The 27,977-nt window shown below is 46.4% G+C and overlaps 1 protein-coding gene across 1 annotated transcript; it reads left to right on the top strand.

Moving 5' to 3' along the window:
* The first annotated feature begins 314 nt into the window (after nt 1-314).
* Nucleotides 315-27,977, top strand: LOC123369130 (caspase recruitment domain-containing protein 8-like). The gene is made up of 10 exons (XM_045014491.1): nt 315-364; nt 10,694-10,753; nt 14,356-14,438; nt 14,799-14,863; nt 15,674-15,897; nt 18,657-18,913; nt 21,159-21,287; nt 22,142-22,283; nt 23,799-23,840; nt 27,679-27,977. The coding sequence occupies exons 1-10, from the start codon at nt 322-324 to the stop codon at nt 27,975-27,977; spliced, it is 1,344 nt and encodes a 447-aa protein (XP_044870426.1). The 5' UTR covers nt 315-321.

Genomic DNA, 27,977 nt, shown 5'->3' with positions numbered 1-27,977 from the left:
GAAACCTCTGTGGAAAATAAACAGTCAGGCCAGATTCTGACCTCACTTATAGGAGTGTAAATCTGGCCCTTATTGATTTCAGTTCAGTCCACCCAAATTCATACTGTAGTAAATGAGATCTGAATCTAGCCTTGACTCCATTGGTTTCAGTGGGGCCACTCTGGATTACACTGGAGTCACTGAAAAAGGAACCTGGCTTTGATTCATTTGACTTTGTGGAGTCAGTCCGGATTGACACCGGTTTAGCTAAGACATGAGTGTGGCCCACAGATTTCAGAATTCCATTAATTTCTTCTCTTTTCCCTTCCAGAATTAATAAAGATGGCCGGAGCCTTTTACTTTCCTCCGCTGGAGACAACAGGAGGTGGGTTGTGCTGATGACAGCTCTGCTCTGGGAAGACATTTCAGAAAACGTTCAGATTTTACTGCATGTCCCATTCCGCTTGTCCTTACTGTGACCGGCCAACATGAGAGGCTCCCATAAGAAATAAACACTTTCAGCCACATTCAGTGCTCAAATACATCAGTATAAATCCAGAGTGACTTCCTGAAGTTAATAGAGATAAGGAAAGATTTACACCATGGTAATAGTGATCAGAATCTGACCATCAAACCACTGATTTTACTAGGGTCAATCTGGATATACCAGGTGCACTGAGATTGGAACCTGACACTGTTTCCACTGGTGTTAGTCGAGTCACTCTCTGAATTTACACAAGGTTCACAGAGATTAGAATCCAGCCCTGACTCCATTCATGTTGGGGTTTGCTCCTGATTTTCATGTTGTCTCAGAAGTCAGATATTGGCTCACATTACTTTTGTGCCCTGATTCTGAGTAAAGTCTCCTTAATTAGAAAGCGAGGGAGAGCGCTCTCTCTGTGAGTGTGTGTGTGTGCGTGTGTGTGACCCACTGTCACATTCTGCTCTGGAACTCAAACACAAAATGGCAGCCCTCGACCTCTACAGCATGAGAAACCTCTGTGGAAAATAAACAGTTGGGCCAGATTCTGATGTCACATATAGGATTGTAAATCTGGCCCATACTGATTTCAGTTCAGTCCACCCAAATTTATACTGTAGTAAATGAGATCTGAATGTAGCCCTGACTCCATTGGCTTCATTGGTGCCACTCTGGATTTACACTGGAGTCACTGCAAAAGGAATCTGACTTTGATTCATTCGACTTTGTGGAGTCAGTCCAGATTGACACCAGTGTAGCTAAGACATGAATTTAGCCCACAGATTTCAGAACTCCATTAATTTCTTCTCTTTTCCCTTCCAGGATTGCTACCATTTGATGATGTCTCTTGCTCTTCTTGTCTAGAGAGAACAGGAGGTGGGTTGTGCTGATGACAGCTCTGCTCTGGGAAGACATTTCTGAAAACTTTCAGATTTTACTGCATGTCCCATTCCGCTTTTCCTTAGTGTGACCGGCCAACATGAGAGGCTCCCATAACAAATAAACACCTTCAGCCACATTCAGAGCTCAAATACATCAGTATAAATCCAGAGTGACTTCCTGAAGTTAATAGAGATAAGGACAGATTTACACCACAGTAAAAGTGATCAGAATCTGGCCATCATACCATTGATTTTACTCAGGGCTGCCCAGAGGGGGGGACAAGTGGGGCAATTTGCCCCAGGCCCCGCAGGGGCCCCCACGATAGTTTTTTGGGGCCCCTGGAGCAGGGTCCTTCACTTGCTCTGGGGGCCCGGAAAACTCTTGCGGGGCCAGGCCTCCGGAGCTTCTTCCGCTCCGGGTCTTTGGCGGCGGTGGGCCCTTCCGCTCCAGGGCGGAAGGACCCCCCACCGCCAAATTACTACCAAAGCGGGACCCGCTGCTGAAGTCCTGGGTCTTTGGCGGTAAATCGGCGGTGGGGGGCCCCCCGCCGTGGGTCTCCAGGGCACTTCGGCAGCGGGTTCCAGAGCGGAAGGACCCCCCGCCACCGAATTACCGCCAAAGTGGGGGCCCCCTGCCACCGAAGACCCCAAGCCCCCTGAATCCTCTGGGCAGTCCTGATTTTACTGGGGTCAATCTGGGTATAGCAGGCTTGCTGAGATTGGAACCTGGCACTGTTTCCACTGGTGTCAGTCGGGTCACTCTGAATTTACACGAGGGTCACTGAGATTAGCATCCGGCCCTGACTCCATTCATGTTGGGGTTTGCTCCTGATTTTCTTGTTGTCTCAGAAGACAGATATTGGCTAAAATTATTCTTGTGCCTTGATTCTGAGTAAAGTCTCTGTAATAGAAAGCAAGGGAGAGTGCAGTGTGTGTGTCTGTGACCCACTCTCACATTCTGCTCTGGAACTCCAACACAGAATGCAGCCCAGGACAAGTGTTCCCGGGTTGCATCCTGGAACTGGAGTATCTCTGAGCCCTCTGTCTCACCAGCCTGGGCTCCCTCTCGCACTGTGATGCTGTGACAAGCTGCGGGACCTCTCCTTGTCCTGCACTCACACAAACATTCATAGGCAGGGACACTCCTCACTGAGTTACATTAATGCTCTTGCCAGCCACTCATGAAACAACAATAGTGGAGCTCCAGCCAATTTCCCACAGCTCCCTAGCCTTGCAACCCTGAACTGTACTGTCCTGCCCTGGTTAGAATCCTGACCAATGTAAGTTTGTAACCCAGTCCACCCCATCCCTCAATGTGGAGAGGACATACACAGGTTTTTGTTAACTCAGCTAAGATTTTGTCATGCACTTCAGTCACACCGCAGTGTTTTACGTAAAATCTAAAACAGATTTATTAACTACAGAAGGATAGATTTTAGGTGATTATAAGTGATAAGTGTACAGAACAAAGTAGATTACTTAAGAAGTAAAACAAATCACAATCTAAGTTCTATGAACTAGACAGGATTTGAATCAAGCAGCGTCTCACCCTGATGGTACAAACAGTCCACCAATCTTCCATACACAGGCTGGAATTCCTCCTTTCCTGCCTTGGACCACTTCCCCCAGTTCACTCTTTGTTTCTGAGCTGTTTCCAGGTGTTGAGTTGTGGCAGGGGCATGAGGCCAAGTGATGAAATCACTTCCCCCTGTTCATAGAATCATAGGACTGGAAGGGACCTCAAAAGGTCATTTAGTCCAGTCCCCTGCACTCATGGCAAGACTATGTATTATCTAGACCATCCCTGACAGGTGTTTGTCCAACCTGCTCTTAAAAATCCCTGATGATGGGAGATTCCACAACCTTCCTAGGCAATTTATTCCAGTGTTTAACCACCCTGACAGTTAGGAAGTTTTTCCTAATGTCCAACCTAAACCGCCCTTGCTACATCCCAAGACCTCATTAGCTTTTTTCATGGCCATATCACATTGGCGGCTCATAGTCATCCTGTGATCAACCAATACTCCGAGGTCCTTCTCCTCCTCTGTTACTTCCAACTGATGCGTCCTCTGCTTATAACAAAAAAATCTTATTAATCCCTAAAAGCATGACCCTGCACTTTTCATTATTACATTTCATCCTATTACTATTACTCCAGTTTACAAGGTCATCCAGATCTTCCTGTATGATATCCCGGTCCTTCTCTGTATTGGCAATACCTCCCAGCTTTGTGTCATCCACACTTTATTAGCACATTCCCACTTTTTGTGCCAAAGGCAGTAATAAAAAGATTAAATAAGATTGGTCCCAAAACTGATCCCTGAGGAACTCCACTAGTAACCTCCTTCCAGCCTGACAGTTCACCTTTCATTATGACCCGTTGTAGTCTCCCCTTTAACCAGTTCCTTATCCACCTTTCAGTTTTCATATTGATCCCCATCTTTTCCAATTTAACTAATAATTCCCCATGTGGAACCGTATCAAATGCCTTACTGAAATCGAGGTAAGTTAGATCCACTGCATTTCTTTAGTCTAAAAAATCTGTTACCTTCTCAAAGGAGATCAGGTTGGTTTGGCATGATCTACCTTTTGTAAAACCATGTTGTATTTTGTCCCAATTACCATTGACTTCAATGTCCCTAACTACTTTCTCCTTCAAAATTTTTTCCAAGACTTTGCATACGACCAATGGCAAACTAACAGGCCTGTAGTTACCGGATCATATTTTTTTCCTTTCTTAAAAATAGGAACTATGTTAGCAATTCTCCAGTCATACGGTACAAACCCTGAGTTTACAGATTCATTAAAAATTCTTGCTACTGGGCTTGCAATTTCATGTGCCAGTTCCTTTAATATTCTTGGATGAAGATTATCTGGGCCCCCGATTTAGTCCCATTAAGATGTTCGAGTTTGGCTTCTACCTCGGATGTGGTAATATCTACCTCCATATCCTCATTCCTATTTGTCATCCTACCATTATCCCTAAGCTCCTCATTAGCCTCATTAAAGACTGAGGCAAAGTATTTGTTTAGATATTGGGCCATGCCTAGATTATCCTTAATCTTCACTCCATCCTCAGTGTTTAGCGGTCCTGCTTCTTCTTTCTTTGTTTTCTTCTTATTTATATGGCTATAGAACCATTTTCTATTGGTTTTAATTCCCTTTGCAAGGTCCAACTCAGGCTTTTGGCCTTTCTCACTTTATCCCTACATGTTCTGACCTCAATAAGGTAGCTTTCCTTGCTGATCCCTCCCATCTTCAACTCCTTGTAGGCTTTCTGCTTTTTCTTAATCACATCTCTGAGATGATTCCAAGTGATAACAGACAAAACAAAGTGAATTACCAAGCAAAATAAAATAAAGCAAGCAATTCTATGCCTAATACAGTAGGAAAACTGAATACAGATAAAATCTCACCTTCAGAGATGTTTCAATAAGCTTATTTTACAGGCTAGCCTCCTTCTAGTCTGTGTCCAGCAATCACTCACACCCCTGTAGTTACTGTCCTTTGTTCCAGTTTCTTTCAGGCATCTCATTGGGATGGAGAGGCTATCTTTTGTGCCAGCTGAAGACAAAATAGAGGGGTCTCCAGGGCTTTATATAGTTTCTCTTTTGTGTGTGGAACCCCCTGTGTAGAATCCCCTCTACAAGATGGAGTTTTGGAGTCACATGGGCAAGTCACATGTCCATGCATGACTTAGTTCTCTACAGGAAACTTCACAGGAAAGCTCAGATGTGGACTGGCATCTGTCAAGTTCATTGTTAGCTCAAGTGCTTCTTAATTGGGCACTTACTGAGAATAGTCTATTCTCAGTAAGCTGACCAACTGCTTCACTGAGGCTACTTAAAATCAAACAAGTACATAGCCAATATTCATAACTTCGAATACAAAAATGATATATGCATGTAAATAGGATGACTATATCCAGTAGATCATAACCTTCGCAGAGATATGTTACATGGTATATCTAGCATAAAACATATTCCAGTCATGTCATATTCACATCTATAAGCATATTTCTATAAAGCATTATGGGGTGCAGCATCACAGGGGGCTGAAAATTGGACACAATACTCCAGATGTGGCCTCACCAGTGCCAATCAGAGGGGAATAATCACTTCCCTCAATCTGCTGGCAATGCTCCTCCTAATGCAGCCCAATATGCTCTTAGCCTTCTTGGCAGCAAGGGCACACTGTTGACTCATATCAAGCTTCTCGTCCACTGTAATCCCCAGGTCCTTTTCTGCAGAACTGCTGCCTAGCCAGTTGGTCCGCAACCTGTAGCAATGCATGGGATTCGTCCGTCCTAAGTGTAGGATTCTGCACTTGTCCTTGTTGAACCTCATCAGATTTCTCTTGGCCCAATTCAATTTGTTTAGGTCACTCTGGACCCTATCCCTACCCTCCAGAGTATGTACCTCTCCACCCCCTATCTTAGTGTCATCCACAAAATTGCTGAGGATGCAATCTATTCCATCATCCAGATTATTAATGAAGATGTTGAACAAAACTGGCCCCAGGACAGACCCCTGTGACACTCTCCTTGATACCAGCTGCCAACTAGACATGGAGCCGTTGATCACTACCCGTTGAGCTCAATGATCTAGCCAGGTTTCTATCCATCTTATAGTCCATTTATCCAGCCCATACTTCTTTAACTTTCTGGAAAGAATATCGTGGGAGACCGTATCAAAAGCTTTGTTAATGTCAAGGTCTATCACATCCACTGCTTTCCCTTCATCCACAGACCCAGTTATCTCCTCATAGAAGGCAATCTGGTTGGTCAGGCATGACTTGTCCTTGGTGAATCCATGCTGACTGTTCCTGATCATCTTCCTCTCCTCCAAGTGTTTCAAAAGGGTTTGCTTGAGGACCTGCTCCATGATTTTTCAAGGGACTGAGGTGAGACTGTAGTTCCCTGGATTCTCCTTCATCCCTTTTTTGAAGATGGACACTATATTTGTCTTTTTCCAATTGTACAGGACCTACCTCATGAATTTTCAAAGATAATGGCCAATGGCTGTGCAATCACATCAGCTAACTCCCTCAGCACCGTCAGATGCATTACATCCGGTCCCATGGACTTGTTCATGTCCAGCTTTTCTAAATAGTCCTTAATCTGTTCTTTCACCGCTTAAGGCTGCTCACCTCCTTCCCATATTGTGATGCCCAGTGCAGCAGTCTGAGAGCTGACCACCTTTGTGAAGGCCGAGGCAAAAAAAGCATTGAGTACTTCAACTTTTTTCACATCATCTGTCACTAGTGTGCCTCCCCCATTCAGTAAGGATCCCCCACTTTTTCTGACCTTCTTCTTGTTGCTAACGTACCTGTAGAAACCCTTCTTGTTACACTTCACATCCCTTGCTAGCTGCAACTCCAATTGTGCCTTGGCCTTCCTGATTACACCCCTGCATGCTCGAGCAATATTTTTATACTCCTCCCTAGTCATCTGTCCAAATTTCCACTTCTTGTAAGCTTCCTTTTTGTGTTTAACCTCACCGAAGGTTTCACTGTTAAGCCAAGTTGGTCTCCTGCCGTATTTGCTATTCTTTCTGCACATTGGGATGGTTTGTTCCTGCACCCTCAATAAGGCTTCTTTAAAATCCAGCCAGCTCTCCTGGACTCCTTTCCCCCTCATATTAGCCTCCACGGGGAAACTGCCCATCAGTTCCCTGAGAGAGTCAAAGTCTGCTTTTCTGAAGACCAGGGTCTGTTTTGTGCTGCTCTCCTTTCTTCCTTTTGTCACGAAGAAAAATATTGTTGAAAAGGAACCTCTAGATATTGAACCTGGCCCTGGTTGCTGCTGGGTCCACCTGAGAGAAGGATTACATGTATATCTACGTTCAAGCTGGAGAGTGCAACTTCCAGCTTGAAGGCATGTACTCACTTTAGCTCTGATCATGGTGTTGGTTTAAAAATAGCAGTGTAGCCACAGTGGTGCAAGTGGCGGGACAGGCTAGCTTCCCTGAGTATATATGTAGGGTCTCAAATGGGAATGTATTCGTGGGAGCTAGCCCCTTCCACCGCTGCTACACAGTTATTTTTAGTGCACTAGCTCCATTAGTGCTAGCATGAGTGTGTCTCCTCAAAATGCAAGTTCTGTCTCCCAGCTGAAATACCTGTAATCTCTCTCCATAAGGACATTCCACAGAGTTTGATTGCAGGGGGAGTTCCTCTTGTTCTGCCTGTAACACACTAAAGCAGGGGAGGTCCTGGTGGCATAAAAACATTTTATGTCAGATTCTGATGTCAGTGACTCCAGTAAAAACCTGGAGTCACCTTACAGTAACTTTGATCAGAATCTGGCCCTGACTCCACTGACCTCAGTGGGGTCCTTCCAGATTAACACGGGGGTCAATATGATCTGAATCATACCTACAGACTTGAGTAGATAGACTGCCATTGCAGGAAAGTAACCGAGCTCTGACTTTGCCCCCTCCCCCGACTCTGCGGCTTATAGATAGATCTACCTGTCATGTGTGACACACTTTCCAATTTAGCATAATTCAGCAAAGTGTTGACTGTAACTATATTGATACAAACCAGGTTGAAATTGGCTGCGGAGCATCCACACTGGGTGGGGAAAAGCTCATTTTAAATAGGGTTTTTAAACTGATTTAAAGTAAAGCGGTTGTAGCATTGAATGTTGACAAGGCCTAAGGGAGTGTAGAATTCTTATGTGCTAGTGTTCTATGTCTGCTGCTTCTTCGAGTGATTGCATATCTGCATGCCACTCTTGGTGTGCATGTGCCCTGAGCACAGTGGTTGGAAATTTTCTCCTCAGTGGTACCTGTTGGGGCAGCTCAAGCACCCACTGCTGCCACATGCCGCTGGCACCGGTATTACGCATGTGAAATCTCTCTCGAAGAAAAAATGGTTACTGACCTTTCATAACTGTTCTTCGAGCTGTGTTGCACATGTGCATTCAGTGACCTGGCCTCCCACCCCTCTACATCAGAGCTTCAGGAAAGAAGGAACTGAGGGGGCGTACAGTTGGCTTGGTACTTTATACCAGTGCTAGCAGCCCCAGTGGGCACCACGCAGGGAATACATTCCGTAAACTGAGCGCAGGGTGTGCGCACACCAAGAGTGGAATGCATATATGCAATACATCTCAAAGAACAACAGTTACAAAAGGTCAGTAACCCTTTTTTTTCCTGTCTACAGAATAATTGACAGTGCTCAGGCTGCTGGTGTCCTTTGATCACTGCCCACCGGGCTGACCAGGATTTTCTCCTTGTTCTCCCCTATTTGTACCTGTTGCTCCTGTCTTCTACTCAGCTTGTCAGCTCCTTGGGGTGGGGACTGCCTTTTTATTCTCAGCATTGTGAAGTGTTCGCTCCATTCAGGGTCCAAGTTCTCCTCCAGGGAGAGCGCCACAATTTCACGAGGAAGTCTCCTTTCCCTTCATGCTTTCTCCCATGCTGCCTCTCAGGCTTGGGAGGAGCTCCCATAAACATCTGCAAACCTATCTTGTTATTGCTGGTAAGGACGCATGGCCGTCCCTCCTTGTCGATTTCTGAGGCAGGCTATGCCTCTTTGCAGTCATGCCCCTGTCGTGGCACGCACTCAGAGGGGAATGAGCTGTCTGTAAAGCTGAGGCTGCCCAAGGTGGGCCAGGCAGCAACGAGCCTAGGCGCCAGGCCCTCAGGCAAGGTGGGGCAGAAACAGTCAGTTGGCTTTGGCCTGCAGTCAGGGCAGAGCAGCCAGAAACAGTCAGGCGTCCTGGCTTTGGTGGACTGCCAACAAACACAGGCCTTGCAGCCTAGAGTGGGGAGGCTGCCACCTCAGGGTTAGGGTGACAGGGGGTAGGGGGACCCGGGCACACCCTATTCCACCGGATGCCAGCCCAGGGCCCTAACAGTGGCAGAGTGCTCCACCACTGGGTCAGCAGGGATCCACCTGCAACATGCTGACCTAGTATCAGGCCAAAGCCCAACCAGACTGTCATCTAGTTCCCCTGGGCTTCTTCCTACTTTCCCCTTGATGGGTACCTCCGTTCTGCGGGTGTGCTCCGTCTCCCTGTGACAGGTGGCCAGCGGCAGCCCCAGCAGCTCCTCTGTGTCTCGGTTGACCAGCAGCTCTGGCAAGTCCTTGGTACAGCTGGGGTCCTTTTCAGGCTCCAGCACCAAGTGGGATGCGTCCGTCTCCCTCAGCGGCTCCAGCTCAACTGAGCTTCAGGGCTCGCATTTTATACTTCCACATCCTATCCTGCCCCTAAGTCTCCAGCGGAGTGGGTATGGTCTTCCTAGCTCTGCAACCCAAGGGGTGGGTTGTGGTCCCTCCTTGTCAATCTCTGAGGGAGGTCACTCCTCCTTGTCACATTGTCATAGACCAGAACACAAGCAGTCAGGCCTAGTAGTCACAGCTGTAGTTGTCATACCTATTGGTCAGAGTTGGAGTCAGGACGCAGAGCTGGAGACGGAGTCAAGCCAAGGGTCAGACCTTGAGTCAGTAGCTAGGGGTGGGTCGTAGAAGCAAGAATCAGGTACAGGCCAGGGTCCAGTACAGCAGCCAGACAGGGCTTCACCTATTTGCTCCTATGCCTCCTTCTGTCTTAAATAGTGGGTGTGAGCAATCAAAGAGAGTGGACATCTCCTCCAAACGGGAGCTTACTGGGCGCAGTGATGGTTGACCAGCCCACGTTCCTTGCTGTGACTTACAAGCGGCTGGGTGGTGGCTGTGATCTGCGGACACCCAAACCTGGGACTGACCCCTCACAATTATTCTTTTTTAAAACTCTCATTTGCCATGATGACTATGTAAAACTCAACAGCAGCGAGGCTGTTGCTGGGCTGAGACTGCAACTTGTGATGCTAATCAATATTGCCTCATTGTTTACTTGTTCTCCCCTGTCGGTCTGTCCGTCTCCACCTGGTGTCTCTTGTCTTAGATTATTAGTTATTTGGGGCAGGGACTGTCCTTTTGTTCTGTATCTGCATAGCACCTAGCACAATGGGCTCCTGGGCCATGACTGGAGCTCCTAGGTGCTACAGTAATACAAATAAATAATAATAATAATAGTAATAATAATAATTATACTTTGCCCAGGTGTAAATGATGACAGGAGGCGCAAAGTGCTGGAGAATCAGCTCCTCTATTTAAATTTAAGCCCCACTGTTCCAAAGGAGCTAGAGATTTTGGGAGCTTCCATTTTTGACACACCACAAAGAGCCCTAATTTTCATGGGGCAGGTGCTCCTCACTTTTTGACTATCCCCCTTTAATGTATGTCAGGCTGGGCACCCTGGAAATGTGAAGCATGTTGTGGACATCACTGGTCACTATGGGAAATCTTGTTCTTCAATTGAATTGCTGTGTGTTTATTAATAATTCCTTCCTCTCACTCTCAGAAATCACCTGTGAGAAGGTGCAACCTCTTTCCACTGCTCCCTTGGCAGAAGGAGCCACAGGTGAGCAAGACTGACCTTACCAGGGATGGGAGGGGTATTGATGACATCTCATGGGAGGTTGTATGGAGGCCAGTGCTCTGTCTCCTCTGGTTGACCTTACAGCTCTGATCACGTCCATCCTCTAGTCAAGATCCCTTCACTGACTCCCATTTGCTGCCTGTATCATACTCAAGGTCTTGATTCCGCAAAGCACTTATGCACATCTTTAGCATTAAGTACACGAGCAGCCGCATTCACTTAAAGTTAAACCCAGGCTTAAGTGTTTTGCTTAGTCAGAGACCAAATCACCTTCCAAGTTCTGCCCTGGTCACCATTCCCCCTCCCACTGCTCCACACAAAGTATGTGACTATTAGGGCTGTCAGAAATTGGAGTTTTTATTTATATTATATAATAATAATTAATATTGGAAAAAGTGTCTGTTTCCTGTGGAAATGTTTGTTTTTTCATAAAAAATCATAATGCCTGAAAACTGAAAAGTTTTGGGGTTTGGCCAAAAACAAACATTTCACCCAAAAACTGTAATATTTTGATTCTGAAATGCCACTGCTGTCCCTCATGGGAAATGTAGTTTGGGTGTCTCATGCTCCCATTCTCATCTGTGGGCCAGGTCCCAAGGATGGACTACCTCTCCCATAATGCACCACCTCGCTTTGCCCAGAGGCGAGACCATGGTGCATCATGGGAGATGTTGTCCAACCAAACAGAATAAATTGTCTCCTGCCCTTTTTGGCTTCTTTAAAACAGATAAAAGGAGTCTGAAAGGGTTTATTTTTCATTAGCTTAGTTTTCTGGATTATTTTTTGCATTAGAAACTCCAACCCTGTTTACATTGCAAGATGCCATGGTGACTGGAGATCTAATGAAATGATGACGGCATGTAACAAGATACCATAGCGATGGGCATGGTAATAGAATAGAACAGGTTTGAAATTTGGTAGGTGAAAGAGAAGCAGCTAGAGTATGAACAGGATTGATTCTGGGCTTTTATAGACCTAGAGAAGGCAGACAATACAATGGACAGAAGGGTGTTCACACCAGTGCTGTGGAAATAGGGAGCATCCGAGGACTTAATAATGCTGGTGAATGCCCTATATAGATCCCCTAAAACAGTGATCTGAGCATGCTTTGGAATAACAAGCTCCTTCGAAGCATAGCATGACTGCACAAGGGGTTGTCCCTCAGTCCACTGCTGGTGGATTACATTAGCAGGAAGATTTCAGTGGGGAAAAAACAAGAAGCTGCCATAGGGAGATGACATACCAGTAAGATGCAGAGGAAATTGTAAACCAGAGGTGTGACCAGCTAAGATGTTATGGGATGAAAATAAGCATGACTACGTCTGAGGTCATGTGGATTGATAGAGATGCCAAAGGGAAGCTGGATATGGAGATTAATGGAATGAGACTAAACCAGGCTGATCAGTTCAAGTATCTTGGTGACTGGGTCACAAAAGATGATAAGACTGAACATGAGATGCAGCTGAGAGTGGGGAGTGCTGGAAGAGTGTGAAATAACACATCAGTTGTTGTGTCTGGCAAACGTACACCACTGAGACAAAAAGCCCAGCTGTACAGAACAGCGATGTGCCCCGCAATGCTGCACAAGGATAGGCAGTAAAGAGACGGCAGGTTAAATGCCTACAGGGGTTGACGCTGAGATGTCTTTTTGCAAGAGTAAAAAGAGGTCTACGAAGAGACAGATTTTGAAATGAAAGCATTAGGATAGAAGTGAAAGTCTGACGTGGCAGACAAAATGCAGAAGCACGACTTCACTGGTTCGGACACACACAAAGGATAAAGAGGACCTAGTGAAGCTAACACCCAGGAGAGGATTCTTTTAGAATTCTTTGAAGGTGTCCGCAAACATGGACAAGGATGATCCAGTGGATGCAGTGTATTTAGATTTTCAGAGAGCCTTTGACAAGGTCCCTCACCAAAGGCTCATAAGCAAAGTAAGCTGTCACGGGGTAAGAGGGAAAGTCCTCTCATTGATAAGTAACTGTTAAAAGATAGGAAACAAAGGGTAGGAATGAAGGTCAGTTTTCACAGCGGAGAGAGTTAAATACCAGGGTCCCACAAGGATCTGTACTGGGACCAGTGCTGTTCAATATATTCGTAAATGATCTGGAAAAAGGGGTAAACAGTGAGGTGGCAGAGTTTGCAGACAATAGAAAATTACTCATGATAGTAGTCAGCTTTGGACTTAACTAAGAGTTACAAAGGGAAGTCACTAAACTGGGTGATTGGGCAACAAAATGAAAGATGATATTCAGTGTTGATAAATGCAAAATAATGCACATTCGAAAACACAATCCAAACTAGAGTTACAAAATGATGGGGTCTCAATTACCTGTTACCACTCAAGGAAAAGATTTTGGAGTCATTGTGGATAGTTCTCTGAAAACGTCCACTCAATGAGCAGCGGCAGTCAAAAAAGCGAACAGAACGTTACGAACCATTGGGAAAGGGGTAGATAATAAGACAGAAAATATCACAATGCCACTAAATAAATCCATGGTGTGCCCACACCTTGAGTATTGCACGCAGTTCAGTTGCCCCATCTCAAAACATAGATATGTGAATTGGAAAAAGTACAGAGAAGGACAACACATATGATTAGCGGTATGGAACAGCTTCCATATGAGGAGAGATTTATATGATGGGGCCTGTTCAGCTTAGAAAATCAACAACTAAGGGAGGATAGGACAGAGGTCTGTGAAATCATGAGTGGTGAGGAGAAAGTGAATAGGCTAGTGTTATTTACCCCTTCACATAATACAGGAGCCAGGGATCACTCAATGACATTAATAGGCAGCAGGTTTAAAACAAACAAAAAGAAGTACTCCTTCACACAACATACAGTGAACTGGTGGAACTCATTGCCAGGGGATGTTGTGAAGGCCAAAAGTATAACTGGATTCAAAAAAAGAATAAAATAAGTTAATGGAGGATAGGTCCATCAATGGCTATTAACCAAGATAGTCGGGGACACAACCCCATGCTCTGGGTTTCCCTAAACCTTTGACTACCAGAAACTGGGACTGGACAATGGGGGATGGATCACTTGATAATTGCTCTGTTCTGTTCATTGCCTCTGAAGCACCTGGCATTGGCCACTGTTGGAAGACAGGGTATTGGGCTAGATGCACCATTGGTGTGACCCAATATGACCATTCTTATGAAAGAGAAGCTGAGAAAGTAAGGGATGGATTTAATCAAAGAAGGTGGATGTTAGTGTTGCCTTGAACAGACAAAGCTGGTGGAAGCTTGCACGACTTGACTCCAGATGATGGATAGAATAGACTAGAATGAAGGTAGGAATAGATTAGAATAGAACCACAAGAATCAAGTCAGCATTTGATAGAGGAAGAAATTTTCAGACTGTTTGAAATAGTTTGTTTGACTGTTTTTCTTAATCCTCATTTAATTGCAGTGCCTAATAAACAGTTGACAGAAAGCAAGTCTGTATTAAAGATTCAAACACGTGTGCTCACAGCACACATTCACTAAGATTGCCACATTTTACAAGCACAAAGAATGATTGCATGAGAGAAAAAAAAGTTATACTTGGGATGTGTTAGATGAAATATTTTCCCCTGTAGGAGGAGTAGAGGTGAACATCAGAGAAGATTCCACAGCAGGTCAAGGAAGAAAGGACAAATGCAAGTTATGTCCAACAGAGGAGGTATCTGTCCATCTCCCTCCCTAGGTTCATCCAAATCCATCCATCCCTAACCTCTGTCTATCCATCCATCCATTTCTCCCTCTATATAATCCCCACAGTCCTTCTGGCGTGCTGCTAATCACCTGCTCCCCCAAACTAGGATCTCTTGGTCACCTGGGGAATACCCCATGGGAATGACTGAGCGTGAAGCTAGAATCCAGCTGATCATGGAGTCCCCTGTGCCAGCCATGCTGCCAGGGTCCCAGGCCACGGAAACAGTTCCAAGCTCCTGGCCACAGCTGCCCAGGTTACCTCCTCACAAGTGCTGTGCAAGGGGAGATCCCCAGGGAAGCCGCCTTAATGCCTGTTCCTGTGTTTTAGGATCCTCCACAAGAAATGAACCCAGAGATTGTCCAGGGCCCAGATGGGAACCAGGAGACATACAGGTGAGAGCTGGGACTGGGAGTTCAGTGTCACCCCCTCTGCAGGAGCCTGTGTCTGGGAGCGCAGGCCAGCTCCTATTGCACTGAGTGTGCAGTGTCCGATGGGGAAGGGCTCCGTGTAACAAATACAATTACTACAATAGACTCAGCAAAGCACTTCTGAGTGTGTGGATGAGGCTGCTCCTCCACTGGAGAGGATCTCTCTAGTTTAGAGGGACGGAAACTTGAGTTCGTAGTGCCAGCCCATAACACAGGGCTGTAACCCCCTGCAGACTGTGCCAGGGTGGGGACGAGAGCCTCCCTTTGTTACATGAGGGAGCTGTGAATTCTCTCACTGACTGTGGGAGGGGAGTGAGGTCTAGCAGCTTAGAGTGGTAGGGCAACAGTCAGGACACCGGGGTTCAGTCCCTGGCTCTGGGAGAGCAGTGGGGGCTAGTGGTCAGAGCTGGAGGACATGAGTCCTAGGTGACATTGACAGCTCTAACACTGATTAGCCGTGTGGCCTTGGTGACAAGTCATTTCCCCCTTCTCTGCCTCAGTTTCCCCATCTGTGAAATGGGGGTAATGTTACTTACCCAGTGGGATTTATGTTGCTTAAGTCATGATCACATGTAAAGCCCGTAAGTCCTTTGATGGTGGGTGCTAGGCAGGGGAGAGGGGTGTTACTAATTTCACCTATTTCCCTTTCAGTTAGAAAGTCTGGGATAAATAGAAGTGATGCCACCCGTTTTGAGTGAGATCAGGAGCTGGGAGGGTCCATCTAGCACTGTTTAACCTTGCTCTTCCCTCTCCCTTTCTCCCCATGCCATGCAGGGTTCATCTCCCCGGGGCAGGCTCGTTCCGTTGCTCTGAAACTGAACTAGGATTTGAGGTGAGGGCAGCCGTGACCGTCCAATACAGATACAACTCCTGGGATCAGCATCTGAGAGAATGGAGTACTCCTGAATGGTTGGTGATTGGCCCTTTGTTCAACATCCGGGCAGAACCGGCCACGGCTGTGGCAGCCGTTCACTTCCCGCACGTCCTGTGCCTGGCAGGTACGGTAGCTAAGAGCAATAAGTGGCTTCCATGCCCTGACTGACCCCACTGTCACCACTACATGTGCTGCAGGCAGCTTATTTATTGATTTTTAGTGTGGTAGCACCCAGAGCTGCTGGTCGGGATCAGGGCCCTGTGGTGCTGGGTGCTGAACAAAAACACAGTCCTTGCGGACACAATCACTAAATCAGCCTGTCCAGTTAACCTTGTGTAGAGGGACATGATTTGTATTTTTAATTAGGTCAGAGCAACAAAGTTAGTGCTCTCGGCCCGCCCCCTCAGTGCACAACAAGCTGCCCATTGCTAACAGGACGGAGGTTTGATGGTCACTATCTCGAACCAGGGGTTGCTAGAGTGAGAAGAGTGAGCTGCCATCACTTGAGCTAAAGAGGCAGGCTCTGCCCTTGGACCTGTAGTCGACTCATACACTCTTTGGATGGGGCACAGAGGAGGAAGCATGACCCACACTGACCAGTGGCTCTGTGTGCATGGAGTTAGGATGTACAGTATGGCCAGTCTTGTTTCTGCCTGTAAGCTTGTGTGGCCGTCCCTTGCTGTCAGTCTCCGAGGGAGGCCACGCCTCTTTGCCGTCATGCACCTGGAACAAGGCAGAGTAAGCGATCTAGGGGCTGTGGGAAGGATCAGCACCAAGCAATCTAGCGTCCAAGATCAGAGGACAGTAGACCAGCCCAGGTCTCCTGGCCTAAAGTGGCGAGGCTGCCACTCCAGGTGGTAGGAGGACCAGGACCCACCCGACTCCACCAGGACCCAGCCTAGGGTCCTAGCAGTGGCAAAGCGATCTGCCACTGGGTCAGCAGGGATCCAGCTGCAACAAGCTGACATAGCCAGTCACGTAGCCAGACAGTAGTTGGCTGCTCGTGGGCTACTTACTACCCTCCCTGCAGGGTGTACACTGCCATTGGCAATCGCAACCGCTCCTCTGTGTCAGGTCACTTGGGTGCATCCTTGGGACAGCAGAAGTCTTCTGAGGGCTCCAGCAGCTGGCTGGAAGCATCTGTTTTCCTCAGGGGCTCCAGCCCAACTGAGCTACAAGGCCCACCTCTTATACTACCTGTTCCTGTCCCACCCTTCTGCTTCTGGCATGGTGGCTGAGGCCTTCCTGGTTACTTTCTTGCCTACTTTGCATGGCCAAGTTGTTCCCGCAGTTTGAAACTCTGTCCCTTACACTGCGGTCATGAGGTTTCAGAGTCAACATCTCCTTCAGGTGAATTGGGGCAGTTGGCACCTTTCCAGGGGCAAGATTTTCAGAAATGTATGTCTAAAGTTAGATTCCTAATTCCATGTTTAGGCAGGGCCGGCTCTAGACCCCAGCGCGCCAAGCACGCGCGTGGGGCGGCATTTTCCCAGGAGGGCGGCAGGCGGGTCCGGCGGACCTTCTGCAGCCATGCCTGCGGGAGGTCTACCAGAGCCGCGGGACCAGCGGATCTCCCGCAGGCATGACTGCGGAGGGTGCGCTGGTCCCGCGGCTCGGGTGGACCTCCCACAGGCATGACTGCGGATGGTTCCCTGGTTCCGCGGCTCGGGTGGACCTCCCGCAGGGATGCCTGAGGAAGCTCCACTGGAGCCGCGGGACCAGCGCACCCTCCGCTGGCACGTCCCCCGGAGCCGCGGGACCGGTGCCCGGCAGCGTGCCCCCTGCGGCATGCCGCCCTGCTTGGGGCGGCTGGATTACTAGAGCCGCCCCTGTGTTTAGGCACCCAAATAAGTGGCCCTCTTTTCAAAGGGCTGAGCGCATTGACTTCCATGGGAGCTGCATGTTTGGAAATCAGACTGCTGATTTAGGTTCCTTAAATTGAACTGGGGATGTGCTGTGTGGAACTGGGCATTGCCTGGCTTTTGTAAGTTTCTCGGTTCCTTATTGCAGAGAGGTGTTAACTGAAAATCTCCTAGTTTTCTAACATTCCCAACACAGGCTCCAAAGCCATGGGGAGGAGGTATCTGTGCTCTGCATCTGCAAGCTTCATTGCTCCCTGAGAATATTTTTTTGTAAATGAATAAATGTAAATATTGAAAGCGAAGAGAATCACAAGGTGAAAGAAACAATTCTGACACTGACCTTAACACCCAGCGTACTGCTATATACAAGTAAACCCCATTAGCCTCCTCTTTTCTGTTCAGCAGTTCTTTGTTATCCCTGTTTTCCAGATGGAAAACTGAAGCTCAGAGGCCCAGCTATGTCCTGGATGCGGAAGAAATTTTTATCTGAACTTGGGTTTATTGCAGGACTATGAAAATGAATGTAATCCAAAAATATCAACATTCTGTGTTACGGGACATTGAAAGGGGAAGATATTCGTTGATAACTTGAAAGTTGCATTTTTTTGATATTTTTGGAAGTGTACTGTTTTTGTCTTCCAGTCCCATCGCACTGGAAAGGATTTCATGGCGTTACATTGTAAAACTATTGTCTTCAGATGAATGCTGTTTTATCCTGTAGCTGACACCAGCTAAGGGACTAGATGCCTTTATAAAATAAGACCTTTCCAAATATGTCATACTTAGTTTAAAAGGTTCTTAACAGGGGGCAGAGTTAAGGGTGATTGGCAGCTGGTAACGCCGACTGTCCCCAGTTAATGGACTGTGTGGATGAACAGTGTGTTAAGGCTGGCATAAGGACTGTGTGTCACATTAGTTTGTGATTTCCATGGATTTGTGTTTGGGTGGATTTGACGACTGTTTAATGGTGATATCCTTGTGAACCCTTGTAATCACAAGAATTCTCTGTATCCACTGACAGGGGGACAGGCTGACATTTCTCAGATGCGAATCGCCCATTTCACTGATGTGGGGATGACCCTGGAGGAGCCAACGGGGGTGAGGCCGTTCCACGCTGTGCTGGAGAACCCCAGCTTCTCCCTTTATGGAGTTATTTTTATCTGTTCTGGATTCCTGTCTATTCCAGTTCACTCCATGATGCTGATCTACCAGGCACTGCGGGCTGCAGACACAACCCTTCACCTCTACCTGATCCCCAATGACGGCTCACTAGAGAAGGTAAATGAGAACCTCGAACAGCAATGGGGGGAGTCAGAATCACCAACCACCATGAAGCAGAGAGAAGGGGAAATCTCAGGGCAGGGCGGGGGGCTGTTGTGAGAGAACTGAGCCCCCAGTGCTGGGTGAGGCAGGAGTACAATCGGGTGTAATAATCCTGCAGTGGAAAGGTCACTGCCTGTTAGAGTGCAGGGCTCTGCACTTCTGCCATTCACCTCCTAAACCAACTCGGTGTCCTGGCCATTTGGACTCCTCATTCCCTCCCTCGCTCCCTGCTCGTTCGTTAAAGGGTTTTTCTCCTGGTATTAATCCCTCTCTCACTATATATGTGAGGTCCTGAGCATTCACTCCTCAGGCATATTTTTCTTTTACCTTTTTATATTTGCTGTGTGAGCCTTTATATTCTGATGCTGGCTGTCAGGCCCCTCCATTTCCCTTCATTTCCCAGGCCCCAATCCTGCAAACACTGCTGCTGCATGTGCTTTACGCCTGTGAGGGGTGCCATTGAAATCAATGGAGCTGTTAATGGCAGTAATGTTCAGCACGTGTGTATGTGTTTAGCAGGATCGGTGCCCCAGCTGCATGGAGACATAAGGGCAAAATTGTCCCAGAGCCAGAAAATCCCACCTGTCCCACAGGTCTCTTGTCTCTTCTTTCCTTTGCAGGAACTCAGTGTCATTCAATGGCAGTCACCCTGCAGGGTAGGGGGCTCTCTAAGCTTCTGGCCCCATGTTTTTAAGGTATTCAGGTGCTGTTGAGCTCAGCGATCTCGAATCTAAGAATTGTGCTGTGGAAGGGTCACAGCTCACTGGAGTGTAAGGTGCTGGACAGCCGCCTTTCATGTCCTATACCAGCCCCCTACCTTGGCCATTTGGGCTCTTTGTTCCCCCAGCCCCCACTTGTTTCTTCCCCACCCCTCTGTTGACAGTAGATGGGAATAAGACTTCTGAGTACCTAAATCCCTTTTGAAAATGTTAGGCTCCTAAATCAGTTTGGCATGGCTATGCTGAGCAGAGCAACGCCTAAATATCTTTACACATGTGGGCCTTGTGCTGGAGTCCCAGAGTTCAGTGCCCTGGGGTCTTGGGACCATTTTCCCTGCTGTGTTGATAAAAAGCCTCTTCTGTGTGAGGGCTGCTGTGCAATGAGAACTGAGGCTGCCTGCAGAGCGAATCAGAAAATCTTTTCTTTTGTCTTGGAGGAAATTTTGATTTATTTGGCAAAAACAAAAAACAACAACAAAACCCAAACCAACAACTAAAAGTATTTTTTCCATTTTTTGGCAATTGGAAAACATTTGGCTTACCAAACTTCAGTTTTCTGACAAAATCACCTGTTTCAAAAGAAATTTAAAGTTAAAAACCCAATATTCTGTCAAAAATAGAAAGTTGATGGAAACACTTCTACCAGCTCTACTCCCAGCGTCTCCAAACCAACTAGGCGGAAGCAAGGGGGAGAGGAGTAGTACGTGCGTGTGGTGTGAAGGGGTAAACTCATGGAAGGTGGCACCTCCTTGTGAGTGCTCAGGGGATCACCTCTCAGTTCGTCTGGTGCCGTCTCCCATCAGTTACTCAAGCTGTGACCCCCTCCTCTTCACAACTCAGGGTGCTCCCTCTTCGTGGCTTGGTCCTCCAGCCAGGCCACTGTATTGTCCTCCCCTTTGGGGTAACCAAGCCTCTTCAGACCAGCTGTCCAGTTGCCATCTCCAATGCTCCTATGCCATTCCCTAGGGGCTGGTAGGGGAACCCAGGCCTGCCCTCTACACTGGATTCCAGACCAGGGACTCTATAACCAGCAACGAAGGTTTGCACAGTCATACCCCTTGCTGCTGTTTCCCTGGGTGGCTTCCTACCCAGTCCTCTCAGGCTTCCTTTTCCTCACTACTCCTCTGGGGTTGACTCTTCTTCCAGGGCTAGAACCCTGGGGCTCATCCTCCCTCTTGGGTTTTTTCCCTCCCCTCCTCTCTGCTGCCAAAGAGCGACTGCAGTTTCTCTTCCTGCAGCCTCTTTCTGCTACAGACTTCCTGGCTGTATAATGCAGCCTACTCCTGCCCAGCTGGGCTTCTCGTTCAGTTAGGTTTGGCTCTCCCTCCAGGTGCTGCCAGTTACCCTCATCGGCCCCTCAGACCCACATTAATCCCTTCAGGGCCTGTGGAGGGTGGGGGAGGGTACACACCCCATTACAGGAGGAGGGGAGTGGTTGATGATTGTATCTTCCAGAACTGATGGTTCTTGAATTTTTTCAGGCAATCAGAAAACATGAGGAGAAGCACCAGTCAGTTTCTGTGGACAAACCTCCTCAAACCAATGGGCCCCTGTACTTTGGCACTGATTATACGGTGTGCTGCTCTCCAGAGGCAGAGATAACACCCAAAGTAGGTGACATGACAAAGGCTGGGTCTTCACTAGAAATGCTGCAGCGGCGCTACTCTAGCGCTTCAGTGTGGATACTCACTGCAGTGTTGGGAGGTTACTTAATCCACCTCCCCTAGAAGCATTTACTAGGTCGATGGAAGAATTCTTCTGCCAACCTAGTGCTGCCTACATCGGGGATTAGGTCGTCTTAACTATGTCATTCAGGAGTGTGGATTTTTCACATCCCTTAGCGACAGAGATGGGTTGAGCTAACTTTTTAGTGTAGACCTGGTCTTATTTATTCTGAGGTTCATAAAACATTTGCCCAGCTAGGAACTCCCTGGGTGCAGGTATGATCTAATTAACCACAAAATATAGTGTTGGCAAATCTCAGCCCCGACAGATACGCCTGGCACATCTGCCCAGTTGATCTCACATGTTTCACCTTTCTCAGAATAACTGCTGAGTGGGAGTTTAGGGAGAGAGATCCCATCTGAAATAGCCAGGGCCAAACTACACAGGTCTGTAGAGAGGGGATCACCGTGGAGATGTCCCACATATAAGATGAAAAGCCTTGGACAAACACAGATGGAAAAGAGCGCGGCTGCATAGCTGTGAAACAACTGCCGTGCACCACCACTGAGGCAGCTTCATTTCAGTGCTGGGTGAGTGATCCCTGCTCAGTTTGGGATTAAAGTGCTAAATGCAGTAAGTGAAAGATATTATTAATAATTCATTAACTCCTAATTAATATGGTAAAGCTGTCCTGGTGTGTCCAGCTGGATCACTCATTAGGATCCACGTGCCTTATTCCTTCCTGCCCTGCTGGCTCAGGTGAGGTCTCCCCTGATGCAACTCCTTGTCTTTGCCTCAGAAACTGACATTTTCCTATACAAGTTGGGAGAATCGGCAGCCCTTCATTGAAGTCTTCATCGAGGAAATGAAGAGGAGTGTGCAGCTCAGCGTGACAGAGAGCTCATCCAATGAACCTCGCTGGGAGGCCACATTGAGACCAAGTAGGCCCAGTGGGATGCTGTATTCTCTCATGGGAAGGCTTCATAAAACCCTCTTGGTGTTCCCAGCAATGAAGTTCACAATTCAGTCACAGAAAGGTTTTTGCCCAGTTCTCGTTGCAAGGGGATTCACTCCTGTGGGGTTTGGGTGCTTTGTACAACTCAGCAGCTCCTAAGCGTGGAAACCTGAAACCTTTTGTGGTGCTGAGAGTTCTGCAGGAACAGAGCTTCAGTCGGTGCAAGTCTGAAGGGTTGGTGGCAAATAACCTATGTTTAACAGCTGTTCTGAAAATTGGGGCTGCCTTCCAGTTCATGGTCTGAGTAGCTGTCTGTGGGAATGGCCTTGGGAGACATCGGCGTGCAAGACACCTGACTGCAGGGTGCTCTGTGCCTCTCCTAAGAGTGGGCCAGGCAAATTGTAGAAAGAATTGTCCAACCTAGCTTCATTAGGGACTTTAATAGTCTTTTTTCCCATGTGTTTGTACAGTGCCTGGCACAATGGGGTTCTGGTGCATGACTGGGGCTCCTAGGTGCTACCATAATACACCTAATAAATAACATCCAGAGCCTAGCACAATGGGTCCCTGGGCCATGGTTGGGGCTCCTGGGCACTACCACAATTCAGATAATTAATAATAAAAAATGGGGAAAATACACTACAATTTAATATCCATTAAGGTGTTATAGTTGTGGTACAATGGGTTTCACATGTCGTTATGAAAACAATGTACTATGGTGTTGAGTGGTGATAAAGTATCAGAGGGGTAGCCATGTTAGTCTGGATCTGTAAAAGCAGCAAAGAGTCCTATGGCACCTTATAGACTAACAGACGTATTGGAGCATGAGCTTTCGTGGGTGAAGACCCACTTCGTCGGATGCATGGTGTTGAGTGGTGGTAAAGGCAGCCATCAGAGGTAGTGTTTGCAGAACCATCAGAGATCAGTGGGGACACTTTTATGTATTCACCTTTGTTCCTAACAGCAGGTACAGTTGAGACTGTTTTATGGTTGTTGCATTTGATTTTTTTGTTGTTTTCTTGAAAAAGAAATAAGGAACATTTTCTAAAAACACGACCATATTGGAGACAATGGACCACAGTCAATGGTGACATAAGTGCTGTTGTTCAGTGACATGTCTGTGGATGCCATATCAGTGTGTGTGTGTGTGTGTTTATATTTCCGCTATTTGGTGTTCTGGGGGCGGGGCAAGGACCCAGTGCAGCTGTCTGTCTAAGAACAGAGACAATGCCATGCTGGACCAGCCCATTGGCCTGTTGAGTCCAGTATCTGAGTACAGTCATTGACAGCCAGTGACAGATGCTTCAGAGGCAGGTGCCAAAGAGGTGAAATCTGAATAAGTCATTAACTGTTGTATTATTCTCTCAGCAATAAAGATAATCACACTGTCATGTGACTGGCTTAGCCAATCAGATCTGAATAGGCCCTGCGTAGCGTCACTGGAGCAGCAGGAGCAGAAAATTATGAAAAAAGTTAGTTTCATCCTTTTTCCCTCTTTCAGAAGATGTTAAACGTGATGCATCGTCAGGAGAACACCACGCAGGTCAGTTCTCCTTCAAGTGATTGTGCACATGTACATTCCACTGCAGGCGTACGTGTGCCCAGTGTATGCAAGTCAGAGACTTTTGCCACCAATACCACTAGATGACACAATCACCCCTGCTCTCACCGCTTTTAGATGAGGCCATAAAAGGAATGTGTTTGCCACCTCCTTCTCCATTACTGCTTGCCGCCCGTGGCGAGAGCTGAAGCTTCCTGCAGCATTTGCTTCAGTTAGCCAGTGTTTCAAATTCCTATCATGTATATAGTTATAGATTGCAATATGTACATGAAATACTACTGTGTTTTGGTAGCCGAGTTAGTCGTAGGATATTAGATAGACAGGATGGGTGATAAAAGATATTACCTCAGTTGCCTTGTCTCTTTAATGTGTATAGTTAGTTTGTTGGTGGATTTATTGTGGAAAAAAAAACAAGACTAGACAATGGTCCCTCCCCAATCCAGGAAGAGATTCTAATTTAGAGCAAGCAGGGGGAAGGGAGTCAGGGACAGGGACATCAAGGAGGGGAATTCCCTATGGAAGGAACAGAGGCCTGGAGTAGGGAAGGTATCACAAGGAGGAGGGGAAGAAGGTAGAGGTACCAGGGAAGGGAGGGGTCACAGTTCTGGGATTAACTGCACCACTGCCCCCTCCATGGTCTGCCCAAGGGCACCCCTTTAGGGCTCAGGCCTCCAGCCATCACCTCTCTGTGGGTGAAGACCTGAATCCCTCTCCCTCCAGACCAGATTAGTCTTGCAGTCACTCTGTAATTCACTTTGATTATCCCAGCAGGTCTGACCTAAGTCTCTGCTGGTCTGCTCTCTACCAAGGGCAGAGACCCCATGACAGAGGCCAGCAAGCTTTTACAGAGCACAAGACATTTATTTCAGGACAAAAGCATTACAGAGAAAATAGATGTGCTTGGCAGAATTTTATTTCTGTTCATTTTATATAATGGGAGATTATGCGGTGAGGGAAGGGGTATCAGACAGTAATTATTTAATATAATAATTGGAGATATACCTATCTCCTAGGACTGGAAGGTTCACTAGCAGGACCAAGTACTGATTTTTGCCCCAGATCCCTAGGGGACCACCTTAAAAATTGAACTCACAACCTTGGGTTTAGTGGGCCAATGCGCAAACCACTGAGCTATCCCTCCCCCCAAATGACTGCAGATATTGAGATTCAAAAAGTTGAAGTTTTATAAACATTAAAACAAAGTGTCAACTTCACATGCCAAAATATATAAAGTAAACATCCTTAAAACAAACTTTAATAAGTTCTCATGTGGTATTTTTTAGGGCTGTTGATTAATTGCAGTTAACTCACGTGATTAACTCCAAAAAATTAATTGTGATTAAAAAAATTAATCACAGTTTTAATCACACTGTTAAACAATAGAAATCGATTAAATATTTTGGATATTTTTCTACATTTTCATGTATATTGTATTCTGTGTTGTAACTGAAATCAAAGTGTATGTTGTTTTTGACTATAAATATTTGCACTGTAAAAATCATAAACAAAAGAAATAGTATTTTTCAACTCACCTCCTACAAGTAGTGTAGTGCAATCTCTTTATCCTGAAAGTGCAACTTACAAATGTACATTTTTTTGGTTACATAACTGCACTCAAAACAAAACAATGTAAAACTTTAGAGCCTACAAGTCCACTCAGACTTCCTCTTTGTTTAGCCAATTGCTAAGTCAAACAAGTTTGTTTACATTTACAGGAGATAATGCTGCTGCCTTCTTATTTACAATGTCACCAGAAAGTGAGAACAGGCATTTGCATGGCACTTTTTGTAGCTGGCATCGCAAGGTATTTATGTGCCAGATATGAATGTTTAGCATATGTCCCTTCATGCTTCGGCCACCATTCCAGAGGACATGCTTCCATGCTGATGATGCTCATTTAAATAAATAATGCATTAATTAAATTTGTGACTGAACTCCTTGGAGGAGAATTGTATGTCTCCTGCTCTGTTTTATTCGCATTCTGCCATATATTTCATGTAATAGCAGTCTCGGATGATTACCCAGCACACGATGTTCTTTTTAAGAATACATTCACTGCAGATTTGACAAAACTCAAAGAAGGTACCAATGTGAGATTTCTAAAGATAGCTACAGTACTTGTCTCAACCCAAGGTTTCAGAATCTGAAGTGCCTTCCAAAATCTGAAAGGGACGAGGTGTAGAGCATGCTTACAGAAGTCTTAAAAGAACAGCATTCTGATGTGGAAACTACAGAACCCAAACCACCAAAAAAGAAAATCAACCTTCTGCTGGTGGCATCTGACTCAGATGATGAAAGTGAACATGCAACGGTCTGCCCTGCTTTGGACTGTTATCGAGCAGAACCCATCATCAGCATGGATGCATGTCCCCTGGAACAGTGGCTGAAGCATGAAGGGACATATGAACCTTTAGTGCATCTGGCAGGTAAATATCTTGCGACGCCGGCTACAACAGTGCCATGAGAACACCTGTTCTCATTTTCAGGTGACATTGTAAACAAGAAGTGGGCAGCAGTATCTCATGCAAATGTAAACAAACTTTCTGAGTGACTGGCTGAACAAGAAACAGGACTGAGTGGACTTGCAGGCTCTAAAATTTTACATTGTTTAATTTTTTAATGTAGTTTTTTTTGTACATAATTCTATATTTATAAGTTCAACTTTCATGATAAAAACATTGCACTAGAGTACTTGTATTAGGTGAATAGAAATATTATTACTTTTGTTTTTTTACAGTGCAAATACTTGTAATCAGAAATAAAAATAAAGTGAGCACTGTACACTTTGTATTCTGTTGTAATTGAAATCAATATATTTGAAAATGTAGAATGCATCCAAAAATATTTAAATTAATGGTATTCTATTATTGTTTAACAGTGCAATTAATCACAATTAATTTTTAATTGCACGATTAATCATGATTCATTTTGTTAATCGCTTGACAGCCCTAGTATTTTTCTTATTTTGCCTATCCATAATTTTCAATTATTAGCGATGGCAATATTTCTTGATCGTTTTTTGTGTGTGCGGTGAAATCACTGATAAAAATCGAATCCTTCCAAGCCTAAACACAGATCACAAAACAATAAACATTGTCCATACACACTAGCTTACTATGTTTCACGCATCTTCCACACAGAGACCCTGGCAGCGTCTGGCCCTTCCAACCCATCCAGCAGTGCTTTGCCCTTCTTGGTTAGCATCTCATGTTGGTTTCTGGATCAAAGCCTGGGCCCTCTCAGCCAGTTGTGGTGAACCCTTTTACCACAAACTTCCCTTTATCTTGTGGGCTTCTTGAACCCAGTGCATGCAATTCCCTCCAGTGGTGGTAATTCTCTGGAGATTTTACTTGTCCCATATGGTCTGCAACAGACTTCACTGATTTCACTTCTTGGGCAAAGCTTTTCCCATGGAGCTAGAATACAACTCCTAATTTATGAAGATACATGTAACACCTGTACTCAAGTCTGACTAATCCTGGTGCCTATAGCATTTGGCACAGCTCCATATAACAGTCTTTTGAAGTTTCCATCCTTCCAAAGCCTCACATCTGTCGTAGGAGGGATCCGTGGAAGGGGGAAGTAGAGGCATGGGGTGGGGAGTGAGTGAGAGGGAAGGGGAGGCCAATGGGATGGGGCAGAGGCAGTGATGCTCTGAGTACAGGGAGCACTGGGCACTGGGATTGAGAGGGCACTGGGATTGAGAGGAGGTACCAAGGGTTGCAGGTAGACGAGGGAAATGCAAGATGCGAGAAAGAGAGCGGGGAATGGTACCTGGGTGGGGAGTGGCTGGACTGTACTTTGCTGGCTTATGTTCTAGGAGGCGGCACAGGGAAGACAATGAGAGACCACCTCCTGGACACCCTGAAAAACCTCCGAAAGGGAGAGCTGAAGGAGTTCAAGAGCAAACTGACTGACATTGAGCTGGAGGAGGGATACGACCACATACCGCGAGGCCACCTGGAGAGTACAGAGCCTGTGGAGATCCTTGACCTGCTGGTCAAACATTATGGAAATGATTATGCGGTGAAGGTGACCATGATGGTGCTGGAAGCCATCAACCAGAGAGCCCTGGCAGAGAGATTGAGAAGTGCAGTGAGGTGTAGCCTAAAGGATTAA

The sequence above is a fragment of the Mauremys mutica genome, chromosome 4, assembly GCF_020497125.1.
Source record: "Mauremys mutica isolate MM-2020 ecotype Southern chromosome 4, ASM2049712v1, whole genome shotgun sequence".
NCBI lineage: Eukaryota > Metazoa > Chordata > Testudines > Geoemydidae > Mauremys > Mauremys mutica.
Note: the sequence above shows the minus strand (reverse complement) of the source record. Positions and strands in the feature narration are given on the sequence as shown.